The sequence below is a fragment of the Bicyclus anynana genome, chromosome 6 (assembly GCF_947172395.1).
Source record: "Bicyclus anynana chromosome 6, ilBicAnyn1.1, whole genome shotgun sequence".
Classification (NCBI taxonomy): Eukaryota; Metazoa; Arthropoda; class Insecta; order Lepidoptera; family Nymphalidae; genus Bicyclus; species Bicyclus anynana.
The window spans coordinates 8,314,504-8,339,610 of NC_069088.1; the positions used below are offsets into that span (position 1 = coordinate 8,314,504).

The window sequence follows — 25,107 nt, forward strand, 5'->3', positions numbered from 1 at the left end:
AACGATTACACCAATGAACACAAAGATTCTATAGCAACAGTTTTTATAAACGCGTTAGATCATTGATTCTTGATCTTTGACAGAGGAGTAACGGTTTACGAGGCAGGTCCTTTCTTTTTAATGGTCTAAGGGCTAGACGGCTGTGCGTATTGTTGTAATGTAAAGTGTCCAATAGAACAGCTGGTATATCAGTTGCATGTTGTAGCGGTGTTGAGCGTGGCGGCGGCCGCGGCTGGGGCGCGCGGCGGGGCGGGCCCGCGACATGAGCGGCGCCGCCCGCCCCGCGCGCCATGCAGCGCCTGCGCACCACCTTCAAGCGCTCCCGTACGCCCACGCCGCAGGACATGAAGACGCAGAGCAGCCTCGAAGTGCCCAAGCAGGTATGTCCTCATGTTTTTTTTTTTTTTAATTTTTTTTTTTAAGATAGTCCTTGACTACAATCTCACCTGAATGGTAAGTAATGATGCAGTCTAAAATGGAAGCGGGCTAACTTGTTAGGAGGAGGATTAAATCCACACCCCTTTCGGTTTCTACACGACCTCGTACCGGAATGCTAAATCGCTTGGTAGTACGTCTTTGCCGGTAGGATGGTAACTAGCCACGGTCGAAGCCTCCCATCATCCAGACCTGAACCTCATTGCTCGAATAACTTACACAGTCCAAACAGTCATCATTCAACGCTACAACAGCTCGATGATCCACTGGATAACTTATTATGGTCTATCTCAGGCTTCATATGCGGCCTACGACATTATCTCGTGAAGACAAATCGACCATAGGCTCATAGGCTCTGCCTTTATAGCCGATCATGAGGCTATGGCTAGCTAGCTATTGGCTAGGCTAAATCCGCAAATTATTGGAAATCTTGATATATAAACGCGAAATAGCAAAATATCAAAGGGGGTCTAAAGACGGATGAAGTCGCTAGCGTCTACTAGTAACATACATATACATGGAAAGCAGTCGTGAACGCTCCAAGAGTCGATAACATGGAGAAATTCGGTCATGCAATGAAACTCCTAATACACTCTCAATACAGTCTTTTCCGACTAGTTGGAGGGGAATGATCATAGTCATGTTTAAAAAGATATGGAAAATATTCTTTAAAAAAAAACAGTTTGTGTTGGTAGTGGTTAAGGTGACAGTCCGACTAACCAAGGGATCCTGAAATATTGATATGCAGTCATAGTGTGATCCATGAAAACATATTTATGTTTTTATGGATGCATACATAGCATATTTATGTTTTCATGGATGATATGCAGATATAGTGAGATCCATGAAAACATATTTATGTTTTCATGGATCTCACTATATCTGCATATCAGTATTTCAGGATCCCTTGGTTAATCGGACTGTCACCTTAACCACTCCCAACAAACGACAAATAAAATCATATAATGTCAACTATCCGGCATCTCACATGCCTACAGCGCTAACGACTTGACAGCCGATAAAATTCATCGTGTGTTAGTCGCGATGTGCATGACGCCATGGCTGACATGAGACACATTGGGTCTAGATTGTGTATCACTGATAGTTAGAACGAGAAAAAACAGACTTCTTTTTATAAGAAGTTTTCCTCAGATGATTGCTACGAGTGAGATACTCGTAGCAATCATCTGTTTGTTATTGTTCAGTTTTGAATGTTTCAATTGTTTTGTATTTCTGTTGTGTTCGTAATTGTCTAGCTCTTATTTCAGCGATTTAGAAGATGTTTTCGTATCGTTTTCTGAGTATTGAAAGAAATACTTTTCGTTTTACACTGGATAAATTAAAATATTTTCATTATTTATTTTTATATTAAGTCAAATTCAAAGTCACGTCAGGTAATAATATTAAACTTAAGATAATGGTGATAATAATTATTCGAAAACTTAAAATTAAAGTTACGAGGGTTCCAAATTAAAAACAGATATCGTAAGCTGGAAAGTATTTATATCATCAGTGGGGACGGTTGTGTCCCGCAATGACGAAAAGTTGTACCGTAACCTAATGGTAGTCATCCGTCTAATTAATTGCTGGAATAATAAAAATATACAATTCATCCAGTTACAAAAGAATATCACTAATTTATTTATACGGTTCCTGTAGAGTCACTTCATTTTTATTTTCTTTCACTATAGGCTGCATTATCGCTTACCATCAGGGGTGATTGCAGCTCAGCGCTTGAATATCTATATTGTAAAGCTGAAGAGTTTGTTTGGTTGAACGCGCTAATCTCAGGAACTCCTTGTCCGATTTGAAAAATTCTTTCAGTGTTAGATAGCCTATTTATCGAGGAAGGCTACAGGCTATATATTATCCTCGTATTCCTACGGGAACAGGGAACCACGCGGGTAAAACTGCGCGGCGTCAGCTAGTTCGAAATAAATTCGACACAAATAAAACTGTGGAATAAACTATAGATTATATAGAGCATATAAAGCTCGACAGACATTTAATATAGGGTATAGAGTAGCTTCTAGTTCAGCCGCATAATATGATAATATCGTATATGGCGGAGATTGCCTGTCTAGGTTAATATGTAATGATGTTGTCGGTTACACGTATCTGATGCTACATTCTGAATTCACAACGTCGTATTCATTAAACTAGAATTTCCCTGCGATTTGTTTGAGTCTGGTCATAATACAGACTGTATAATTGTATCGTCGTTATCAACCCATATACGGCTCACTGCTGAGCTCGAGTCTCCTCTCAGAATGAGAGGGGTTAGGCCAATAGTCCACCACGCTGGCCCAATGCGGAACGGCAGACTTCACATACGCAGAGAATTAAGAAGTATATAAGGCTATGAGGGCACAGCTTGTCTTATCTATTATTATTATTATTGGAAATCTTGATATATAAAAGCAAAATATCAAAAACTACTTGACGTACAAATGTAAAGTTTGGTAGGGAGGTAGTATAGTTAGTAGACATTCGCTAAGAACGGATTTAGCGGCAGGGCCGGAATAAGGAGGTCTAAAGACGTTATAATTGTATATTCATAGTCAATAGAGCCGCGATAGCCCAGTGGATATGACCTTTGCCTCCGGTCCGGGGCATGCACCTCCAACTTTTCAGTTGTGTGCATTTTAAGAAATTATCATGTGTCTCAAACGGTGAAGGACAAACATCGTGAGGAAACCTGCATACCAGAGAATTTTCCGAGTAGGGACTAGGGTAGAGTCTATTGATCTACGGAACCGATTTAAAAAGTCCTTTTGTCAATATATATTACGTTATTAATGAGTGCTATTTTTATCCATGTATTTTCACACACGGGAACGACGCGGGCAGAACCGCGAGTCGTTTTATAATGTATAATAAATTTATAAAAATATATATATATAATAATAATAATAAAATAATCAACCGACAGTAATATTTTTTCTTTAAAAAATATATAAATAAACTTGATGATAAAATATTTTACGAACAAAAAATAGGACAATCTGAATGGCTTTTTGAATGAATATTGAACGAAGAATAATTACAACCGTCCGTCCCTCTAAAAGGCTGTGAGAAAGATTTCCATCATTTCACAACAAATCTTACTGAGAAATTGTTTATTTTTTATACTTTTCCGATTTATGCCAATCTCATGTTTGGCTCTAAGTGACGATACTTCCATTTTAAAATTGTCATCGTGATCATATTCATGGCCCACTATAGTGCTGAGCCCTATATGAATAGGATAAGCGATATGGAGTGAACTTTGTTTTATAGAAATAGCAATGTACTTTTGGATATATGCCGTCTATGATAATATGATTCAAGTATGTCATTTTCTTTGAACAAATCCAATGTATTAATACGTTGTTTGTACTTGTTCGGCATCATTATTTCACCTTAAATTATGTTTATTTTTATTCTCTTCAAGTTAGCCCTTGTTCACAATCTCACCTGAATGGTAAGTGATGATGCAATCTAAGATGGAAGCGGGCTAACTTGTTAGAAGTGAATGAAAATTCACACCCCTTTCGGTTTCTACACGATATCGTACCGGAACGCTAAATCGCTTGGCGGTACGTCTTTGAAGATAGGGTGGTAACTAGCCACGGCGGAAGCCTCTCTCTAGTCTAAACATGTTAACGAATGTTAGTGCAGTGGTTAACTAATGAAGCTTTGGGCCTTAAAGTCATGAATTAGGTTATGTATTGGGTTTTCTTTTTTCCAAGAAATTTTCAGTAGCAGATCAAAGTTTTTGGTGACAATATCGTTGTCTATGAGTTAGTCACAGAGTAAAGATCATACAGATTGAGTCTTAACAAGGAGCGTGGTGAAGGCAGTGAAACCCACGAAAAAAAAACAAACTTCATGTCTCCTTGACATCCGCTTAAACAAACTTTTTTCTTATTTAAAAACAACAATAACGTAAATTAATACAATAATCAATCATTACCAATAAAAAAAAATACTCCATCTTATTTCTTTAGTTTTTTTAACAGTTTCTAAAATATTTCAAAACATAAGACGCCATTTTTCTTGAATAATATTGAAAGTTACTGATGCGACGTTTTGTGTCGTAGGTGCTAACTCGAGAACGTATTAATTTTTGAATTTTGTATTTGGAGCGTCTACGACAGCATCGTGTTCCGTACGCTCCATCTGCCTATTATTGATTAACCTATGGAGTAAATATGAATGTCTAGATTAGGCTTCAGTACAATTTCGACTCTACATTTGACTTACTTTTCCGACAGCTACATCTTACAGTGTAATCTACTCAAATCATTGATTTAAGTAAATTAGACTGTAAGATGTAGCTCTTCATTAATTACTGATAATCTAATTAAACTTTTGCGAGTGAGGGTCGGGAGTGAACGAGCTAACCTCAACCGCTAGAGTCATGAGTGTATATGACTATACTAAACACGCGGTGTTTAAGCAAATTGCCTGCCTACAAATCTATACTCTATACTATAATATATAAAGTTGAAGAGTTCGTTTGTTTCATTGAACGCGCTAATCTCAGGCGCCAATACTGGTCCGATTTGAAAAAATATTTCAGTGTTAGATAGCCCATTTATCGAGGAAGGCTATATATTATTATACTTATATTCGACGGCCGTGTGGCGCAGTGGATAGTGACCCTGCTTTCTGCATCCACGGCCGTGGGTTCGATTCCCACAACTGGAAAATATTTGTGTGATGAACATGGGTTTTTTCCAGTGTCTGTGTATATTTATACACTATATAAGTATTCATATGTAGTATATAAATGTATATGAATATTATAATATCAACTATCTTAGTACCCATAACACAAGCTGCTCTGTATGCTTACTTTGGGGCTAGATAGTGATGTGTATTATTTATTATTATATCCGTTTTCCTATGGTGTAAAACCGCGCGGCGTTAGCTAGTTACAGATAAATCGAGTAGTGAAAATTACTCGTATGTCTGGTTATTTACACGGCACTGTCATGCCTGTTTGTTACAGTAAACAGTGGCATATACGTCGTTCATAGAGCCGTTCACACGGCTTTACTAGGTTCTACAAAAAACGTACACTACAAATATTTAGACGTAACCTATACCTACTGTAAAAAAATGCCCCGTGAATCTAGCATAACTGGTCCAACCAACGAATCTAACAGCTTGAATTATAGTATAACTTAACGAAATTGTAGATTTAGTTAAAATAAATGACTTATTAAAACCGTATGTACCAACTGCGAATGGTATTGAAATTAGCAAACCTATTTTGGGTACAGAAACATAGATTCTGAATCCAAAATGTGACGTACGTAACGTCGTCAACCCATATTCGGCTCACTGCTGAGCTCGAGTTTCCTCTCAGAATGAGAGGGGTAAGGCCAATAGTCCACCACGCTAACCCAATTCGGATTGGTAGACTTCACACAGGCAGAGATTTAAGATAATTCTCGGTATGCAGGTTTCCTCACGATGTTTTCCTTCACCGATTGAGACACGTGATATTTAATTCCTTAAAATGCACACAACTGAAAAGTTGGAGGTGCATGCCCGGACCGGATTCGAACCCACACCCTCCGGAATCGGAGGCAGAGGTCATATCCACTGGGCTATCACGGCTCCAAACATACAATAAATTAATAATACGACAATGTCGATAGGACCAGCGCTGTACATACTCTACAATTAGAGTGCAACGTAGAGAATGCCACAGTTTAAACTGTGTGGCTAATATTTCATCAATAAATATTCAAATGACCAAACTATATCTTGCTGTAGCTTAGTGGTCAATGGCCATCATCTATACTAATGGCTCATTTACTTAGTCGAGGTTACTACAACATTGATGAGTTCCTTAAAGATAAAAGCGCTTGGAGGCCATTGGATCAGCTTCCACCTTCACACAGGAAATAAAACTAAAAGAAATTGTAATTGTTATCAATTGTAAATTATAATACTGTATGACTTTTTCAAAAGAGCAACTGTTGAGTTTCTTGCCGGTATCTTCTCAGCAGAATCTGCCTTCCGAACCGGTGGTAGAATCTTTACAAATAGTCAACTGACGTGTCAAAAGTGCTTGTAAACTGAGCCTACTTGAAATAAATAATTTTTGATTTTGATTTTGATTTCTAATCACCACCATCAAAAACATTTTGACAGCCTCCGTGGCGCAGTAGTATGCGCGGTGGATTTACAAGACGGAGGTCCTGGGTTCGATCCCCAGCTGGGCAGACTGAGATTTTCTTAATTTGTCCAAGTCTGGCTGGTGGGAGGCTTCGGCCGTGGCTAGTTACCACCCTACCGCCAAAAGACGTACCGCCAAGCGATTTAGGTACGATGCTGTGTAGAAACCGAAAGGGGTGTGGATTTTCATCCTCCTCCTAACAAGTCAGCCCGTTTCCAACTGCATCATCACTTACCATCAGGTGAGGTTGTAGTCAAGGGCTAAACTTGTAAAGAATAAAAAAAGGCACATTATCACCGAAAATAAGCAAGTTTACCAAATTCGAATCCAAATGAACGTTCCAATCTTTTACCAATAATAACTTAACTTATCCCAATCCTAATACTGAACGGAATTTCGTTCAAGCTTAGTTAGCCTGTAACAAAAACAATGTACGAATATCCTGTCATGTATTTCCAACAATCTAATCCCATGTTCCAATTCATATCGTCTCTAGTTTGAATGGATAGCACTGGAAAAGCTTTTCAACTATCCAAGCTTGGCAGAATACGAATATTCATTTTGCGGAAGTTTAAGAGTACCTACATACCAACGCCTTCAGACTGAGAACGTAGTAAAAATTGAAAATACGAAACAGGGTATTCATTATTGCTTATATTTACTTTCTCTTGTTTTGATATTGGTTGTCTGGAAGAAATCGCTTAGTGGCGATAAGGCCGCCAATTGTATTGTAAGGTCCCTTGTCCTTACTGTAATAGCAGTAAGTCACCGTCTCACCGCTTCACTATTATACACTATAATGGCCAGCAACACACGACCGGCTTCTCTCGATGCCAGAGACAGACTGCCCGCTTTCTCCCACTATCGGTGTGTATATATACACAAACACTACATGTATATTAATTTTAAGCTATTGCATAGCTTTTACCGCGGACTTTGAGCGCGGGGATCGAATAAAGAGAGACCGTTACTAAAATAAAAACCCAACTAACACCCACGCCGTGCATCAAGTTAATACATTTCGACTCAACTGGACAAGTGGACAAATTAGGGGACAAAACCAGAGTTCGATTCCAGCTCAACGTAAAGACATTTTTTATTTTTTATTCTTTTCTGAAGAAAAAAATATCATAAATAAAATAAATAAATAATTATAATTGCATAAGTTGATAAAAAATGGTATGCAAAAAGCTTTACCGCGGTAGTTCCCGAGTGTAGTATTTTTTTATTAAATTAAAAATAACAAGCAAGAAAGCTTGTTATTTTTTATTTTTGGTGAACAATAAAGTATATTTCAGTTATTCATTCAAGATACTGAAATTCCTTCGTAAAAGCTAAGCTAAAATACTTTACCAAATTATAAGCAAACGTTTTAAAAAGTGTACAGAATTTAAACTCCTTTGAATTTGTGGCAGCTGTAATAATTCAGAACGTAGGGTAGATCTCAAAACAACGCACGAGTCACTTGACCCTGTTCCATGTTCTTTCTAAGCAAACATAATTGCCAAGCTTTTTACACCTGTTTTACTGTGTTTAAGGACCCATTGAACTTGGCCCCATTTTGTCATAATTTTACATTTTTGGATTATACACTTTTTTTATTCTTTTACAAGAGTTTTGTTCGTGGACTGAGAGACTGAGGACAAAGCCAAGTAAATGCTACTGTCTATGTCTGGGGAGACGAAATACCAAATATACTTCCTACGATCCAGGACTCTCTATTTAAATTTTAAATTTCTTGGTAGAAAGATTTATTATAAAGTACGTACACCATCTTTAGAGGTAGTTGTCGATAATTTCATTCAAATTAATTTCATTTCATTTATAGCCCAGTGGATATAACCTCTACCTTCGATTTGGAGGACGTAGGTTCGAATCAACTTTTCAGTTACATAAGTGCATTTGAATACATTAAATATCACGAGTTTCAAACGGTGAAGAAAAAAACATCGTGAGGAGACTTGCATTATTTTCTTGATTCTCTACGTGTGAGTAGTCTATCAATCCGCATTAGGCCAGCGTGGTGGACTATTGGCCTAACCCCTCTCGTTCTGAGAGGAGACTCGTGCTCAGCAGTGAGCCGATTATGTGTTGATAATGATGATGATGAATAATAATTTGCGGCAACCCTTCTGTTTTCTGAGGTATGTCTGGTTATCGCAGGCAGCTGTTCTATTATCATCATCATCACCATCATATCACTCGATGGACGTCCACTGCAGGACTTCGGCCTTTTGTAGGGACTTCTAATCATGACGATACTGAGCCACCTGCATCCAGCGAATCCCTGCGATTCGCTTGATGTCGTTAGTCTACCTGATGGGGAGTCGACCAACACAGCGCTTTCTAGTGCGGAGTCGCCCTTGCAGCACTTTAGAACTATGTACCCCACCCATTGCCACTTTAGCTTCGCAACTCGTTGAGCTATGTCGGTGACTTTGGTTCTTCTGCGGATCTCCTCATTTCTAATTCGATCACGCACAGATACTCCTAACATAGCTCATTCAATCGCCCGCTGTGTCACTTCTTATGAGGCCTATAGTTAGTGACCAAGTCTCGGAACCATAGGTCATCACTGGCAACACGCACTGTTCGAATACTTTTGTTTTGAGGCACTGAGGAGTTTGGGACGAAAAGGTTTCGCGAAAAAAAGCTGTTCTATATTAGAACTCATTTTCAAATATCAGTCTTTTTTTTACTTAATAACTTAGATAAATGATTGGTAACTCCCTAACCTCCCTAAGCGGCCACCAATCATTAATCTAGCTTAGTAACTTGTATCATGCGAGTAACAATCTATGGCGTACATAGGTACAACACATTCTACATGTATTTTATGCAATTCAACGTCAAAAAACAATGAAAAATAAGTAAATTTGGTGCCAACAACGACGTATTTTTACCAATATTTTGAAACAAACTGTAATAATAATACTGGCTAAAAACTCGATGAGCGCCGCCGGGTTGTGTTGTGCCTGGTAACGTGGCAGCATATTTTATTTTTACCTTTGATATCGGTAACTGGCTGCAATGAATAAAGGACACACCTCATGAGAGCAACTCAGCATGCAGAATTACGTTAGTTATCGGTTTCTAGTAATGCAGCTCAGCAAAGCAATTTACAGGTATTGCCCTCCGTTCCGTATTCCTACTACATAAGTACATAGTGAGGTAATTTCAAGACAAAAGTGGAAACCTATGCGAGGGCATTCTACCATATCTTCATTGCTTACCATCAGGTGCAATAGCTGGCAAAAGCTTGCGTGCTTCATAAATAACTGTGACTCAGTATGCGGTTATTTCGCATCCAAATGGCAAGAGAATGAGAGAAGTGAAATGAAGAGAGAGAGAAGAGCAAGTATGGGCATACATATAAAAATGAAGAAAAGAAGAGTAACTATGGGCATACGTGGATAACATGCGACCAAGACAATCCAATGAAAAATAAATAACCGTACATAACGAAGTCGATACAATGAACAAATATATCCACACCTATACATATACAAATAAAGAAATAAATAAATATACCGAGAATAACGGACAGACGCTGAGTGGCTCTAGTGAGCTATGGCCTTAACCTACGTTCATAAAAACAATCCCGAAGTTCCGATCACCTAAACGGTAATGACAGGGTTAATAAAAACTTTTGTGCATTTTGTTCTCAATAAACCTGTATGCTTTTATTTTTGTTTTCCACAAGCTTAGACATCCTACTCCACACTCGATACCCACAGATTAAAGATATAGTTTAAACTGTGTCTACGATATACGATATTTTTTTTGTAGTTTAAATAGCAGCAACTGTGCAAAATGTCAAATCTCTGCTTAACATGATTAATTAAAGGCTAGATTCCCATTAGTATTACGTTATTTCGAAAGTATTATTTTGTGGCGTATTAAAAACTAGCGAAGGCCAGCGACTTCGTCCTGAAACCGTGGCATTCCTAGAGCTACTAGAGCGAGCTAGCAGTAAAGTTAGATTGATCTAAACTTCTTTAGATAGCTGATCACTGATAATAATCGTTTTATAATAAACTAGCGGACTCCCGCGACTTCGTAGTTTTTCACAAATCCCTGGGCAACCATGCATTTTTGCGTGTGAAAAGTAGCCTGTGTTAATTCAGAGCAAAATCTTTTTCCATTTCAAATTTCAGCCAAATAGGTTCAGTAGTTGCGGCGTTAAAATGTAACAACAATTTATACAAACTTTCGCGTTTTTATTATTAGTAGGACTTTTTATTTACAAGAAAGAATGTCCTTATTTTTTGTTCGTTCAGTCTTAACACATATTAACAAGTTAGCATACTGTGTAATAAATTCCCAGATACCTAAAAATGTATTTATTTCGTAAAGAGAGAATTCCGCGAGTTGTTCAAAAGTGTAGGTAAGAGTTCTCGGAGTGAGTGCGGCTTGACCTTGCTCTTTTGGCTTGCGAACTGCTGAAATACCAACTGCTATTGGCTTACTTGAGCTTTAATATCAATATAAGTGGAAACACAAAACTAATTATAAGAGTACCCAGTTTTTGGAGTCTACTAATTAAGAATCGATTTTTCATATATAACCCCCGGTATGAAAAAAATATGGGCAGTAAAATTCGATGAACGAAAGACATCGTTACGTTTTTATGCGAAACCTACTCTGCGCACCTTTCACCGTGCGCTGCCGCCAACATTGCACGCATGTGGCGCATGCCGCGGCCTGCTGCTCCTCGGTTGCGCACCTTTCACATTTTTAGGCATAGTATAATTGAGACGTACATAGTAATTAATAATAATAATATTTTTGTTTGAAAGGGTATACTCCCGAAATGGTCCTATTGTCATCATGTCAGGATCTGATGATGCGATTCTGGATAAAATGATGGGAACTTTAAAAAATCATAGGGGCGGGGCAACTAAAGCGTTCAATATTTTTTTCATTTCTCATATTCGGAAAGTAGTGTTGTTTTGATCTGAGTATTGGGTGGAAAATGCTGCTTCCCTACACAGGGAGGGAATAACTCATACAAATTACTTCCCACCTAAGGGCCGGAATGAACTTTAAAAATAGAACTGCTGTCATTAGCTCTGAAGAGTTTTATGTTTTTTTTTTAATTTGTCCCCAACTAAATTCGGGGACAGGCAAAGATCGTTGACCATACAGCCTGTTCAGACGTCAATGAAGTTCTAGAGGAAAACTTTTATGTAAAAAGTAAAGTAATTATAAAAAAATACTACGGCCATGTGAGTTTCTAAACAGCCAGTGTAAATTTAGCGCAAACTTCTTAATCGGAATAAGCCGTAACAATAACGTGTTGAGTTCCCTAAATAAAATTTGAAAAGTCGACATAAATTGAAACTATATACTCGTAGGTCTTATTTAATTTGAGCCTTTTCCTATGAAAGAGGAAGCTTTTTGCTCATTCGTTAGACGTTAATTTAGCTAATGAAGGTGACTTAGTAACATTGTGTAATTGAAAGCGTTAGTTGTTTAGATTAATGTTCACTTCGTAGAGATGTTAAAAGTTATTTTGGTTCGCCTCATTAAGTTGCGAACAAAATTTTGTAAAACTTTCGATGAAGGTAACCTTACGGATAAATAAGATTAGCTTTATAAATCTCCTTAGCAACCTCAGTAATCCACAGTCGCGACCCAAATTTCCACGAAAATATATTGTAATATTTATTTTGTAGTAGGTTACGGACATTTATATTATCTTCCGACCTATTTATATGCTATTGAATAGGTATATATACTATTTTACCTAGGAATCTTACTTTTTAGATATATTTAGTTTACTTGATAAAAATAAAACATTTTTTTAATACAGGAATCTCAGGTAGGCAAGGTGTGTGTTCTGTGACAGTGCATAACATAACTTTAGACTTGTTATATTTACTGTGCTTTAGACAAGTTTTGACATACCTACTACAATAGGCTTACTCGTAGATTGCGACCAGCAACCAGCAACAATTGGTCAACATTTCTCTTGATTTTGAGAGATGGAACTGGTACAACCCCAGTCCCATCTCTTTCATCCCAACGTAGTGAAAAAGATGAGTGTGCATTTTGTAAATCAAGTTACTCTATACATCCAAAATCGTGCACCACTGCTTTCGTACAAATTTTAAATAAATTTCTCTTTCCAATATCACCCCATCTCCTGTCTTTATCTTCAAGTTGTAACACAGGTATGAATGTTTATTTTGGTGTTTTTGTTGTAGGTCCGGTCGGCGTCGTTCGATGAGATACAATTGGAGGCGGCTCGCGGCTCCGGCGCCAGCTCCCTGCTGGCCGTGCCGCAAGCCGGAGCGCGCAGCCGGTCCTTCGACTCCGCCGGATCTGATGACTCGGGCACTTACTTAGAGGTACCTTATACTTTCTTACACATCTTTCCAAAGATTGATACTTGATGATACCATTAGCAGCCTCATACGAATTACATAGGGACCTGACTCGCATCGATTTTGATTTTGGCAGAAGAATCGATTTTATTAGGTACGTTTGTAATGTGTTTATGTGTCTATTGACAGGTTCCGCGTCTTTGGTCACGACGACGATCGGGTAAAGGCACGCCGCCACCATGCGTTCACTGTCGCCACATGGAGACGTGGTTGGCTCAACGGAGCGAAGAGCGAACCACGCCGGACCGACCACCCGCCTCTTCATCCGCGGAAGACGACGATGACGACGAAGACGAGAGCGAGAGTGATACACCAAGAATATTGCTGGCTCCAACCCCACTGAACAGAACATTTATACCACCTCCTACGCAGTCTCCACCACCTTCGCCTGGAGCACCATCTTTTGAACTACAGCCACCGGGCGACGAACCGCCCGTACTGCCTCAAAGACGGCGATCAATATCGCGACAAGAAGCTTTCTTCGTCGAGCCAACCGGCAGCTCCCTCGAAAACGTAACAGCATCTGAAAAAGGCGCAAATAACGCTCCGAGAGACAACTTGGTCCACGACATTTACTTGACCGTTCCCGAATTAAAACGCGACCGCGCAGCGTCTGTTGATTCGTGTTTCTCGAAAGTTTCCGGCGGTGCAAGAGCTGAAGAGTTGAGTGAAGGTGGCGATTATTTGACTGTTCCGGCTTCCGGTCTTCGTTCGCGTTCTGTTGATATAGTTTTGCCGACAGCCGAACAGTCGCGGTACAAAGCGCTCGCTCTAACTGCGTCAGCTCAGCCGCAAATCAGCTATCAAGTTCCAGAACATCCCCAAGCGGTTCCCGTAGTTCCTCAGGCGTTAGAGAACAGGTCAGTGTTTATTAGCAACAAAAACTTTGCTTTGCAACAAAAAGTTTTTCATTTTATTTTCCTCTTTGCCCTTCTCCCGCTTTATTATTTTATGGTCTCGTTTAATTTTATAAAGTGCTTTTACTGCCTTTTACTAGCGACGTAATAAAAAAGTAACTCAATCTTATGGAAAATGCAAATACCTCTTTAGTTGTTAATAGGTTAAGTTCTTAGGGAAAAACGCGTGAGTTTGAAGAAAAAATTCAGTTACAGACCTTTTTCGATTAAGTAATAAAGTTATTACTGACTCACGAATGAACTCTGAATTAAAATTTTGTACACTCATCGTATAAATACTTGTATCTATTAAGTCATTTGGGAGTTTACAGCTTGACAATGCTACCCGTACGTGAACTGAGAGTTTGAAATGAGAAAAGTTGTTGTGGCTTTTATTACAACAGAGTCATGGACTCACTAAACTTACTGTTTATATGAAAGGACATAACTATTTCTATTAAGATACAATAGAGATGGTATGAGACTTCAACATTAAAATGTTATGGTCTAAGATCCAGCGCTAGAAATATATACCCCCATCTTTTATTAATTAGTGCTATGAAATAAATAATAGATAATGTTCACAGTGACACGTTGCAAATAGGTTGCCTAGTTAAATTGCGGCCAAACACATTGTTCGTGCAAAATTTAAATTAAGCATAAAATGAGCTTTTATTTGGCACATTAGACGACTTAACTATATTATATATTTTAGGGTATATTAATAACATTATTTAACTGTTTATATCTGGCAACCCCACAATTGTAGTGTGAAAGCAATCTTTACTTTTTCAATTCTTTTAGGTATATTCTATTAACTAGTGTACGATTTTTTTAAATTAAGTTGAGAGGGAAGGAGATAAAATAAATTAAAATAATAAATGCATTTAATACTAACCAACCACAATTTTACGAGGCCTACCTAACCTATGTACAATGTGTCAATGTGAATATTTTCTATCATATATTTCTTATCTTAATTAAATAACAGATGAGAGTATATATTTCTTACGCCGGATCTCGTACTATTATGTTATCATCATCATTTACCTATTTAAATAGCTTATGTCAGCCACTGACGATCAAGTAAGCTCACAGCTGATAAAATTGATCTTATGTTGGTCGCGATGAGCATGATATCATGCCAATCGCGACAACACACGATCAGTCATATCGGCTGTCAAGCTGTTAGCGCTGCAGGCAAGTAAGCTCACTTGATCGCCAGTGGCTAACATTACACTACACTAAACTACTACAGGACTACTCTTCTATAAGAGCGAATTTGGAGACGATAAGATTGTTATTATTAATTAGTACACGAACTACGAATATATTCTAAGAATGCTCAATAAATTAAGCAAGTAACTGTGATCATGTGATGAACTACAAATACAATTAATATATATATATGCCTATGTACCTACCTATGTAAACGTTGCTTTAGAAAAGGACGGACGCAAAAATCTGAGAGTTTCTTTAGATTTTTACGATTTATTCTAATTTTATTAACATCACTAGTATACCCCTGCGGTTTCACCCACGAAACTCTCACTTCCGAGGGAAACGGAGAAAAATATAGCTTATGTTACCCGCAGATAATGTAGTTTTTCATTGGTAAAAGAATTATTTTAATCGGTCGAGCATTTTCGGATTTTATTCGTAACACAAAAACAAAAATTAAATCTTTTTAACGTTACTTTAGAATGTAACCTATCTAGGACCTCTTTATATAATCTAAAGTTTAGATTATACAAAGAAGTATGTAGATAGGTACAAAAACCAACCAAAGACTACTAAAACACTATACTTGTATGGAAGTATTAAAAGGAAGGTATAAAAGAATAAATGTAATCAAATCAAGTATTTTCACCTCTAGTGAAAGTGAAGTTATTGAAAGAACCTTTTAAAGAGCCTGTTGTAAAGGAAAAGCAATGACACCAATTTGTCCGTCCAACAGGCAATTTTTGCCAGGCATTTTTATCACTATTCGGTTCTCATCTTTTTGCGACTTTAAGGATTTTACCTAACTTAAACATACTTAATCGTTCGTTCGTTATCAACCCATATTCGGCTCACTGCTGAGCTCGAGTCTCCTCTCAGATTGAGAGGGGTTGGGCCAATAGTCCACCACGCTGGCCCAATGCGGATTGCCAGACTTCACGCATGCAGAGAGTTAAGAAAATTCTCTGGTATGCAGGTTTCTTCACGATGTTTTCCTTCACCGTTTGACACACGTGATATAATTTTATATTATATTTTTCTTAAATGCACACATCTAAAAAGTTGGAGGTGCATGCCCCGGACCGGATTCGACCTACACCCTCTGGGATCGGAGGCAGAGATCATATCCACTGGGCTATTATGTAACATACATAATAAATGAAACCATAAAACATTACTTTTATTTTTTTTTAGATTATTTATTAGGTACATATTTACATTATTTATTAATATACTTAATAAATAACATAAATATGTACCTAATAAATAACTTAAAAAAATAAAAGTAATGTTATAAGGATGAACTTCGGCTTCAAATTGAGATATTTTTCATAATTTATGTGCCGAAATAAAAATAATAATATTATGTTTATATAGGCACTTATGAAATGTAACTTGATGCTTTGAGATAGGTTGCGTTAAAATATTTTATTATTGGTACTAAACTCTCTCCGAACTGAGAAAAATCCAAGATTTTCCAGTTTGTGTAAAGTGATCATCGTTCATTATGAGCATATATTATCATCTTGCACTTAGTAGGTAAATTTGGCTTTTAAGATGTCTTAAAAAATTAGACATCTTGTTCATGAGCAGTCTGCATTCATTTTGTACTTGGGTTTTAAAAAGTGTGTGTAGTAGGTTTATTTGGTGAGCTTCATTGAAAGAATTTCGTCATCATTTAGCAAAAGCAAAGATGGTTACCCTATTCAAAAAACCTTCAAGTCCAGAGCTGTCTTAAAATAATATCCACGAAAGATTTCATGATTAAAAAAAATCAGTTTAATTATCTCCTTGCTTACTTAATTTGTTATTTGTTAGCATAAAGATATTTCTTTAAAGAATATTAGCTCTAACTGTCTTTTTTATATCAATATTTTCATTCTTCTCAAATTAGTCGTAATCAACAGTCTTAGAAGGGGTAGTTGGGTACTACAATAGTTCATCGAAAGAAAATCGAACCCATTACTTCTCTATGTTGAGTTCAGCCATAGACTTATTGTAAAAAATCGTTATCTACGCTAAAGTATCTATATATTATAACTAGCTTATGCCGCGCGGTTTTACCCGCGAGATTTCCATTCCCGTAAGAATACGGGGATAGCCTATAAAATAAAATTCTTTCAGTGTTAGATAGCCCATTCGAGGGAGGCTATAGCCTCCCTCGAATGGGCTATCTAACACTGAAAGAATTTTTCAAATCGGACTAGTAGTTCCTGAGATTAGCGCGATCAATTAAACAAATAAACTCTTCAGCTTTATAATAATAGTATAGATGTAAGTTTTTTGTAGTTTATTTAAACGGTTATCTACCTTTTTGTAACCCAAAAAAGGTCGATATTAACCAGTGTTACTTTAGTACTTTTTATGTAAAACGGTTGACAAAACTCCCAAGACAGATTATAAACAGCAGCGTATAACTATAGCGATTTGTCGCTCTCAAACTGGAGGTCTGGAGAGGTGAGTTATTTTAGGCCGTCTCGTGTTTGTTGTCATAAAGGTCGGCTGAAAAAAAATGTTAACGAAGCTTTACCGGTTTTATAAAAATATTTTCTCTTGCTGAAGCTTCCTACTTGTATAAAATGTTTCATGGCGACACCAACGTGTTTAGTAAAAAAAAGCTTACGCACGGCTAGTTGAAATACTTTTCAAAAGACAGTACAGTCAGATTTTTATAAATTGCGTATCTTTAAAACGGGAGTGAATAATAGCCTAAAGCTAAAATAAAAATTTAAAAAATGTAGCACGGTTAACCCGTAACGAACATTACCAAACGACCTGTAGGAATTAATGGCTTTTTTTTTATTCTGTACAAGTTAGCCCTTGACTACAATCTCACCTGATGGTAAGTGGTGATGTAGTCTAAGATGGAAGCGGGCTAACTTGTTAGGAGGAGGATGAAAATCCACACCCCTTTCGGTTTCTACACGGGATCGTACCGGAACGCTAAATCGCTTGGCGGTACCTACGGCCTAAGCCTCCCACCAGCCAGACCTGGACAAGTTAAGAAAATCTCAATCTGCCCAACTGGGGATCGAACCCAGGACCTCCGTCTTGTAAAGTCTTGTAAGCTTTCTGATAAGGTTTGAGTAGATTGCGAAATGAGAGCAGAAAAGGTCACTTTTGTGCCGCTTCATTAAAATTTGTGTATAAAATTTTTTTCTGAATTCTGCTGAATGTTATATACCGCGAAGTGGACGAAGCTGAACAATCACACATCCTCATGCACAACAGTTGTAGTACTAGATCCGGCATAAGAAATATATACTCTCATCTGTTATTTGATTGTGATAAGAGATAAATTATAAAAAATATTCATATTGACACATTGCGCTTAGGTTGCCTAGTTTAATCGGTCAAATAGTATTCAATATTTTTTTTTAATTTTTAAATATTTTTCTCTCATTGGCTAATTAAAAGAATCGTACGCAAGTATAATACATCCAAAAGAAATGAAAACGTTTGCGGTGTGAAAGGTTGCCTGCTTTTCGCACTGCAACAGTGGGGTTGCCAGATATAAATAGTAATGTTATTTATATAACTTTATCAGTTATTTATACTTCTAATATGTCCAATGAAAGCTTATTTTATGCTTAATTTAACAGTATGAGGTTGCCTTTGATCTATTTTATAGTTTCCTAGAGTTTGGAGGAAAAATGTGTTGGCCGCAATTTAACTAAGCAACAAATTTTTAATCTGTCACTGTATCAAACAGCGTCTATCTTTTATTTCATATCAACAATCAATAACAGATGGGGATATATATTTTTAATGCCGGATCTTAGACCATTTGTATAGAATAGAGATTAGGTTTACCTATTAGGTATACATAAACTTGTTAGACATTGCAAAGTTATTTCTTCCGATCCTTCCTAACCCTTAAAACTTATTACGAATTTTCGAAATTGCAGTAGGAAAGTTTAAAATTAAATTTCGCCGGAGTGTGATCAGCCGTGAATTTCAAAGTCGGGGTATTTCGAAGCAATACTGCCAGTTTAATGATGCCCGAGATACAGTTTTCACGATTGTTATCTATAACCCTCGACTTTTGTAATTACTTTCCATTCTTTTTCGTTCAAATCTTGTTAGAGACGACAAAATTAAACATCTTGAAACTTTCTAAAAATACGCCCAGTGATTCGTAACATAATTTGATTCTTTTAGCCAATTAGTTACGTCAAGGTTTTTTAAATATTATATTCTTAGATATATTTTATTACATCTTTGATAAAAAACATTGGTATAACCACTAAACTAAAAGTACGCGAAAAGCCGTGCCGCATGGCGCAATCTTGTGCGGTAAAAAGTCGTGAATGTGTGATAGGGTCCCGACCCTCAGTAATGAGAAACACGACGCTACGAGAGATAATTATCGAAGCTTTCAGTTTATTTTTTTTAATTCTTGATAGCCTCGGTAAGACTATAAACCATACCTGGTGGTAAGCTTAGATCTGGTCTAATACACGCTTGCCTAGAAAATTTTAGCCAATGCCATGACACTATTTAAAGATTAAAAAAAAAAAAAAGCATGATGTACGCAGTACAAAAACGGACACAGGACATCTCTCGCATGTCCATCCGTCTGTAACAGTCAATATTTTTTAGAGAGGGTGTTTATTCTAGTACTTTCAGTCGATCGATGTACTCGTAGTTATGCAATTGAATGAATTAAAAGCCTCCACATCCGTAGAGTGACGTGCAAGAGACAATGCCTACATTGTCTCCGATGTTCATTGTAGCTGGAAGGGCGGAAATTACGATTGAAATACTCGCGCTCCCGAGTAAATGTGCGGATTTTATTTCAAGATATGAATATATTTTGATTTTTTATCGTCCACGTTTCATTTGTCACAAACGGCCGTTTTCAATAACCTACCCAAGATTACGGATAGATAGCTATCCTCGATTGTCAGTAACAGTCAAACTATCTTTACAAAGTCGAACTATCTGTCAGTAGGTTATTGAAAAGCAGATAAGAAAAGAAAGATAGATTTTTTTAACTTTAGTAAGTAGAATGGCGGATAGATAGGTTATTGAAATGTCCCCCCATGAAAAATCCCCATCCCCGCAAACCAAAAATACGTCATTACATAGTACTAGCGGACGCCCCCGAATTCATTAAAAATAAGTCCCCGAAAAAGAAGCAATGTTCTGCTCCAAGGTCCAGTTTATCTCTATACCAAATTCCATCCAAATCAGTACAGTTCAGTCTTGAAAAGGCAGACAAACAGACAGACTTACTTTCGCGTTTATAATATTAGTACCTACGGTGTATTATGGTGGATCTCTCTTTCATAGTTGGTAATGCTTTTGACAAAGAGGTTCTGGTTCCAATTCTGGGAATTGAACCCAGAACCTCGGAGCAATGTAATTCTATATTTTAGCTCAAGAATGGTTTGGTGGTAGACTGTTGCCGTCTCTTGACATCTGAAGAGACTGATATTAAGGACTAACTTGTCATTAAAAAAAAACCGGCCAAGCTCGTGTCACGGATTTAATAAAAGGTAACAAATAGGACGCTACTTTCAGATTTATAATAATAGGTATTGTGGATAGATGGATTACCTTTGCGCACACGGCACACCACAAAATACCAGACTGACAGAAAACGACTTTCTGATGTGTTTATTCTTGTACGAACTATCTCTCTATTTCCGATTCAGTGACTGCAGCGAGTTTCTAGTCATTTTTCGTCGTTACCCGTTCGAGTCATTAATATTGCTTTGTGAATATTTACTACTAGTATTTATGGTGGTATTTGTTAACGTCACTAAGAGTTAAAACGAAAATCAATCATTGTATAACTCTTACTTTTAAATTTAGTTTGAAAATTACTTTTCAAACTAAATTTTCTTGATTATTATCACATTTCATCTAAAAAGTCAATAAGTACATATTTAATAGTTTGAATTAACTTGATCTAGTTTTTTTTATGACAAGTTAGCCCTTGACTGCAATTTCACCCTAAGAAGTCTAACTTAGAAGAGATATAGGTAAGTCTATTTTCATCAGATGGCTTCTAAGCATCACTGCGCCATAGAAATAAAATTAATATACATATAACTATGTATAACTAATCAGAGATTCCGAAAATTCATTATCCCCTAGGCAGCCCTTCATCAAAGAATGGCAAGAACAGGAAGTAGGTAGGTAAAAGCACGGTATAATTACAAAAGTAGGTGGAGTTTTGGGAATATTAATTGAACCGTTTAACAAAAATTTCCTTCAGGAAATTCTCTACATCGAATATTCCTGTGTAATTGAATTTCTAACTTTTCTACCACAATTTAGAAAATGTTGAATACGTTTTAGTATTAAGGGATAAACTTTTTGGGGTGAATTGGCTAAATTTTGTATTTAATAATAAATTGAATGAAGTATTTTGTTGAGTATATAATGATCTAGGATCCGGCATTAAAAATATGTACCCTGTATTTGTACATCTGTTATTTATTTGGGATAAGGAATAAAATATAGATAATATTTATAGTGACACGTTGAAACAGGTTGCCTAGTTAAATTGCGTCCAGACACAGTTTTCATAAAAAATCTAGAAAACTATGAACTAGATCATATGCAACTTCATTAAAAAGCAGTTAAATTAAGCCTAAAATAAGCTTCACTTTGTCATATTAGACGACTAAATAACTGATGAGGGATTATTCTTATAACTAGTGTATGATTTTTGAACTAAGTAATAAGTGAAGAAGATAAAATAAATTTAATAAAAAAAAATAATGATTTAATACTGTCCGGTCGCAATTTAACTAGACAACCTATTTGCAATGTATCAATGTGAATATTTTCTATCATTCTATCATTTATTTCTTATCCCTAATAAATGACTGAGTGTAAACCCAAAACACTGTAACTTGAGTTACAGTGTTTTGGGTTTATAGCGCTCATTTGACTTATTTTGATGAGCTTTATACCCCAATAAAAAAAAAATTGATTTTTTTTAAATATTTATGGAGATATGAGTATACAAACAAGACTGTAATTCAAAAAAAATCATAGTTTATAAAAGCATAAAACTGTAATTTGAGTTACAGTATTTTGGCTTTACTTATTTCGCGAAACAAAAATTACAGTGTTCTCCCTAGCCAATAGTTTTTGAGCCATCAAGTAGAGCATTTTAGCCTGCGGGAGGTTCCTTCATTCAGTGGCCGTTTGGCAATGCGTGTGAGTGAACGCTACAGTAAGTTATAAAAGATATTAGTGCGTCGGGTAATTTACTTTTGCAAAAATGATGACAAAACAATATACAACATTATAATTACTCCACGATGGCGTCAACATTAAACCATGTTTTGATTGAATAGGAGAATATTAATAACAAAGAATGTTCTGAAGCTAACAGGCCATACGATAAGGAGATACGGTCAAACAGACCATTGAGCTTGACAACTCCTATAAGAATTCAGAGTTTATTTTCTTCGAATCTCGCTATGATATAAGTCCTTTAATACCATAAGCCCTCCCCCAAGCTCATACCCCAGAAAAATCAAGCAAGCGATGAAAAAACAACCAGAAAAATTAAACAGGCCCAACAGACTATCAAAATTGGAACATTTAACGTAAAATCAGTAACAAAAACAGAAAAAATTATAGAACTAACATACAATATATTTATGTAGGGCTGCATAATCAAAAATACATATTATGCTACAAAGGTGAAACAATCGGCCAGAATGGAGTTGCTTTTTTAATAAAAAAAAGAACTTAAATGTTAAATTACAAGCTTTTTAGCACATTCAAATCGGTTTGCGCTACTAAAATTGAAATACGGCAACCAACTGCTTACAATAATACCTACAAATATACGCACAAACTGAAAACTCTGCAGATGAAGAAATCAACTGATTCTACGAAATGCTTCGGGTTGCTCAAAGCCAGGCAGGAGAAAACATCGTCGTTATCGGTGATTTTGACGCACAAGTTGGCCAGTCCAAAATAGAAAACCTTGTAATGGGAATATTCGGATATGGAAAGAGAAACGAAGGAGGAGATATACTCATTGGAACATAGAATGTCAATTATGAACTCTTCCTTTAAAGCTCGAGCAAATCGAAAATGGATCTGACTCTCGCCATACGACAAAGTAAGAAACGAAATAGATTTTATTTTGTCTAATCACCGATCGAAGGTAAGAAACGTAGAGGTGCCATGGCCCTACCAACCTAGAGTACTAGGTTTTAAAATATACCAGCCGGAAATGCAACATGTAGAAGAAGAAATCCAATTTTCTTACAACAAACTAGCTGACACTATCATCACCAGCCTCCCACGTAGATATATAGATATATACAGAACAAAGAGATATAATACAGAACTAAATAATATAGACAAAATACTCAGTGAAACTATGCGAATTCTTCTTACAAGACGAACTGAACTTATGAAAACAAAACAAAAATCTAAAGAAATGGTAGAAGAATTGAGACAATTGTTTAAAGCTTCAAGAAAATCAATCAATAATGACTACAAACACTAACAAAACAATAGAGAACATAAAAGACTACAGAAGCACGAAAAAAGCCTCGAAAAAAAAGAAGTGACCAAACCTGGATCCAAAACTTGAAACTGAAACTAAAACCAGACAAGATATCATGAACTTCGCTACAGATTTCTACATACACTTAAATAATAATATATCAAACACAATCTCTTGTTCAAGAACCATAGAACCATAGATTTAATAGGAAGCCCTCCAGACATTATGTGATGAACCTGTGGTTGAACATGAAAGTTAGCAAACACATTCAAAAACTTAGAACAGATAAAAGCCCTGCTGCCATGTTAGCCCATCCACTATATGCCTATGAACAATAACACAAAAAATACAGTATTTCAGTTAAACATATTGAAGAGATACTTATAAAGCCAAGAAACTGTAACTATAAATAGAGTGTTTTGGTTTGACAAGTAAGCTTAATTTGTTACGCCTTTGCTATGACAATACAAGTTTATAAAGATTATTGCAAATGTATTTACAGGATTGCCCTAAAACTTACATGGCTATATAGGTTACAAAAATATCTTTCGATTGATACCTAATACTACACATTTTAGAAGAATAATGTAGCTTAAATCAACCAAAATGCAAAAAAACTTTTAAACGCCGATTTCTCAAAACTGGGTTTTCTGAGATACAGTGTTTTGGGTTTACACGGCAGTGATGAGGGTATATCTATATAAAAGCGAAAGGTCATTCATCACGGAATCTCGAAAACCGCTTAATGCTTTAACATAGCATTAGCTGAAATTTGACAGGGAGGTAGTTTATGATATGTATCCACTAAGAACGGATTTTGCGATAGGGCTAGATTAAAAAGGGCGGACAAAGTCGCGAGCGTCCGCTAGTATTTCATAAGCCAGAACTGGCACTATAATCTTACTAAGTATTCAGACGTATTGATTACATTTTGTATTCTGTCTTCAAAATTATCTAATTTATAAATCATCTGTATAAAAAATGAATCTTTAATCTTCCTAGGCGCTAAGTGGTAGGTACAAAAGTCAAAGCGAAGCTTGTCCGGTTCCGCTAGTTAATGATAAATATCCATAATGGTAGTTAATAATGGTTAATAACAGTTTATTAATAATAGTTAATGAATTTTTACGCATCCTACTCTGCTTCCTCTGTCTATTACTACTATGAAAAACATGAAGAATTTCACGCAACGAAACTTTTTGAAAACTTAATTTTGTAACTTCGCTGCCTCTCGTGATTTGCGACAAACTTTATTCCGTATTCCTTGCTCACTTTTTACTGAAGAGGCATTTGATGCCCCTTAATTTTTGTATGAAATCCAATTCATTATGCTAACGAGTGATCAGCCGCAATAAATAAATAAAGTAAATAATAAATATCGTTAGCGACGTTTTAAGTAATAGAATTTGGGGCGACCGATGCGGATTAATTAATTAATTTAATTGTCTCTTCATTATCAGAATGGTTCTGAGAATCGTTTATACAGATAATTGTATACGT

At 36.5% G+C, this 25,107-nt stretch overlaps 1 protein-coding gene across 3 annotated transcripts in view; it reads left to right on the top strand.

Moving 5' to 3' along the window:
* Positions 1-25,107, top strand: part of LOC112049207 (eye-specific diacylglycerol kinase) — a 226,957-nt gene that overhangs the window by 80,983 nt on the left and 120,867 nt on the right. For all 3 annotated transcript variants that reach the window (XM_024087005.2, XM_052882105.1, XM_052882106.1), the window contains exons 2-4: positions 206-380; positions 12,820-12,963; positions 13,129-13,859. In XM_024087005.2, coding sequence (XP_023942773.1) covers positions 291-380; positions 12,820-12,963; positions 13,129-13,859 — 965 coding nt within the window. In that variant the 5' untranslated portion in view covers positions 206-290. The remainder of the gene's footprint in view (positions 1-205; positions 381-12,819; positions 12,964-13,128; positions 13,860-25,107) is intronic.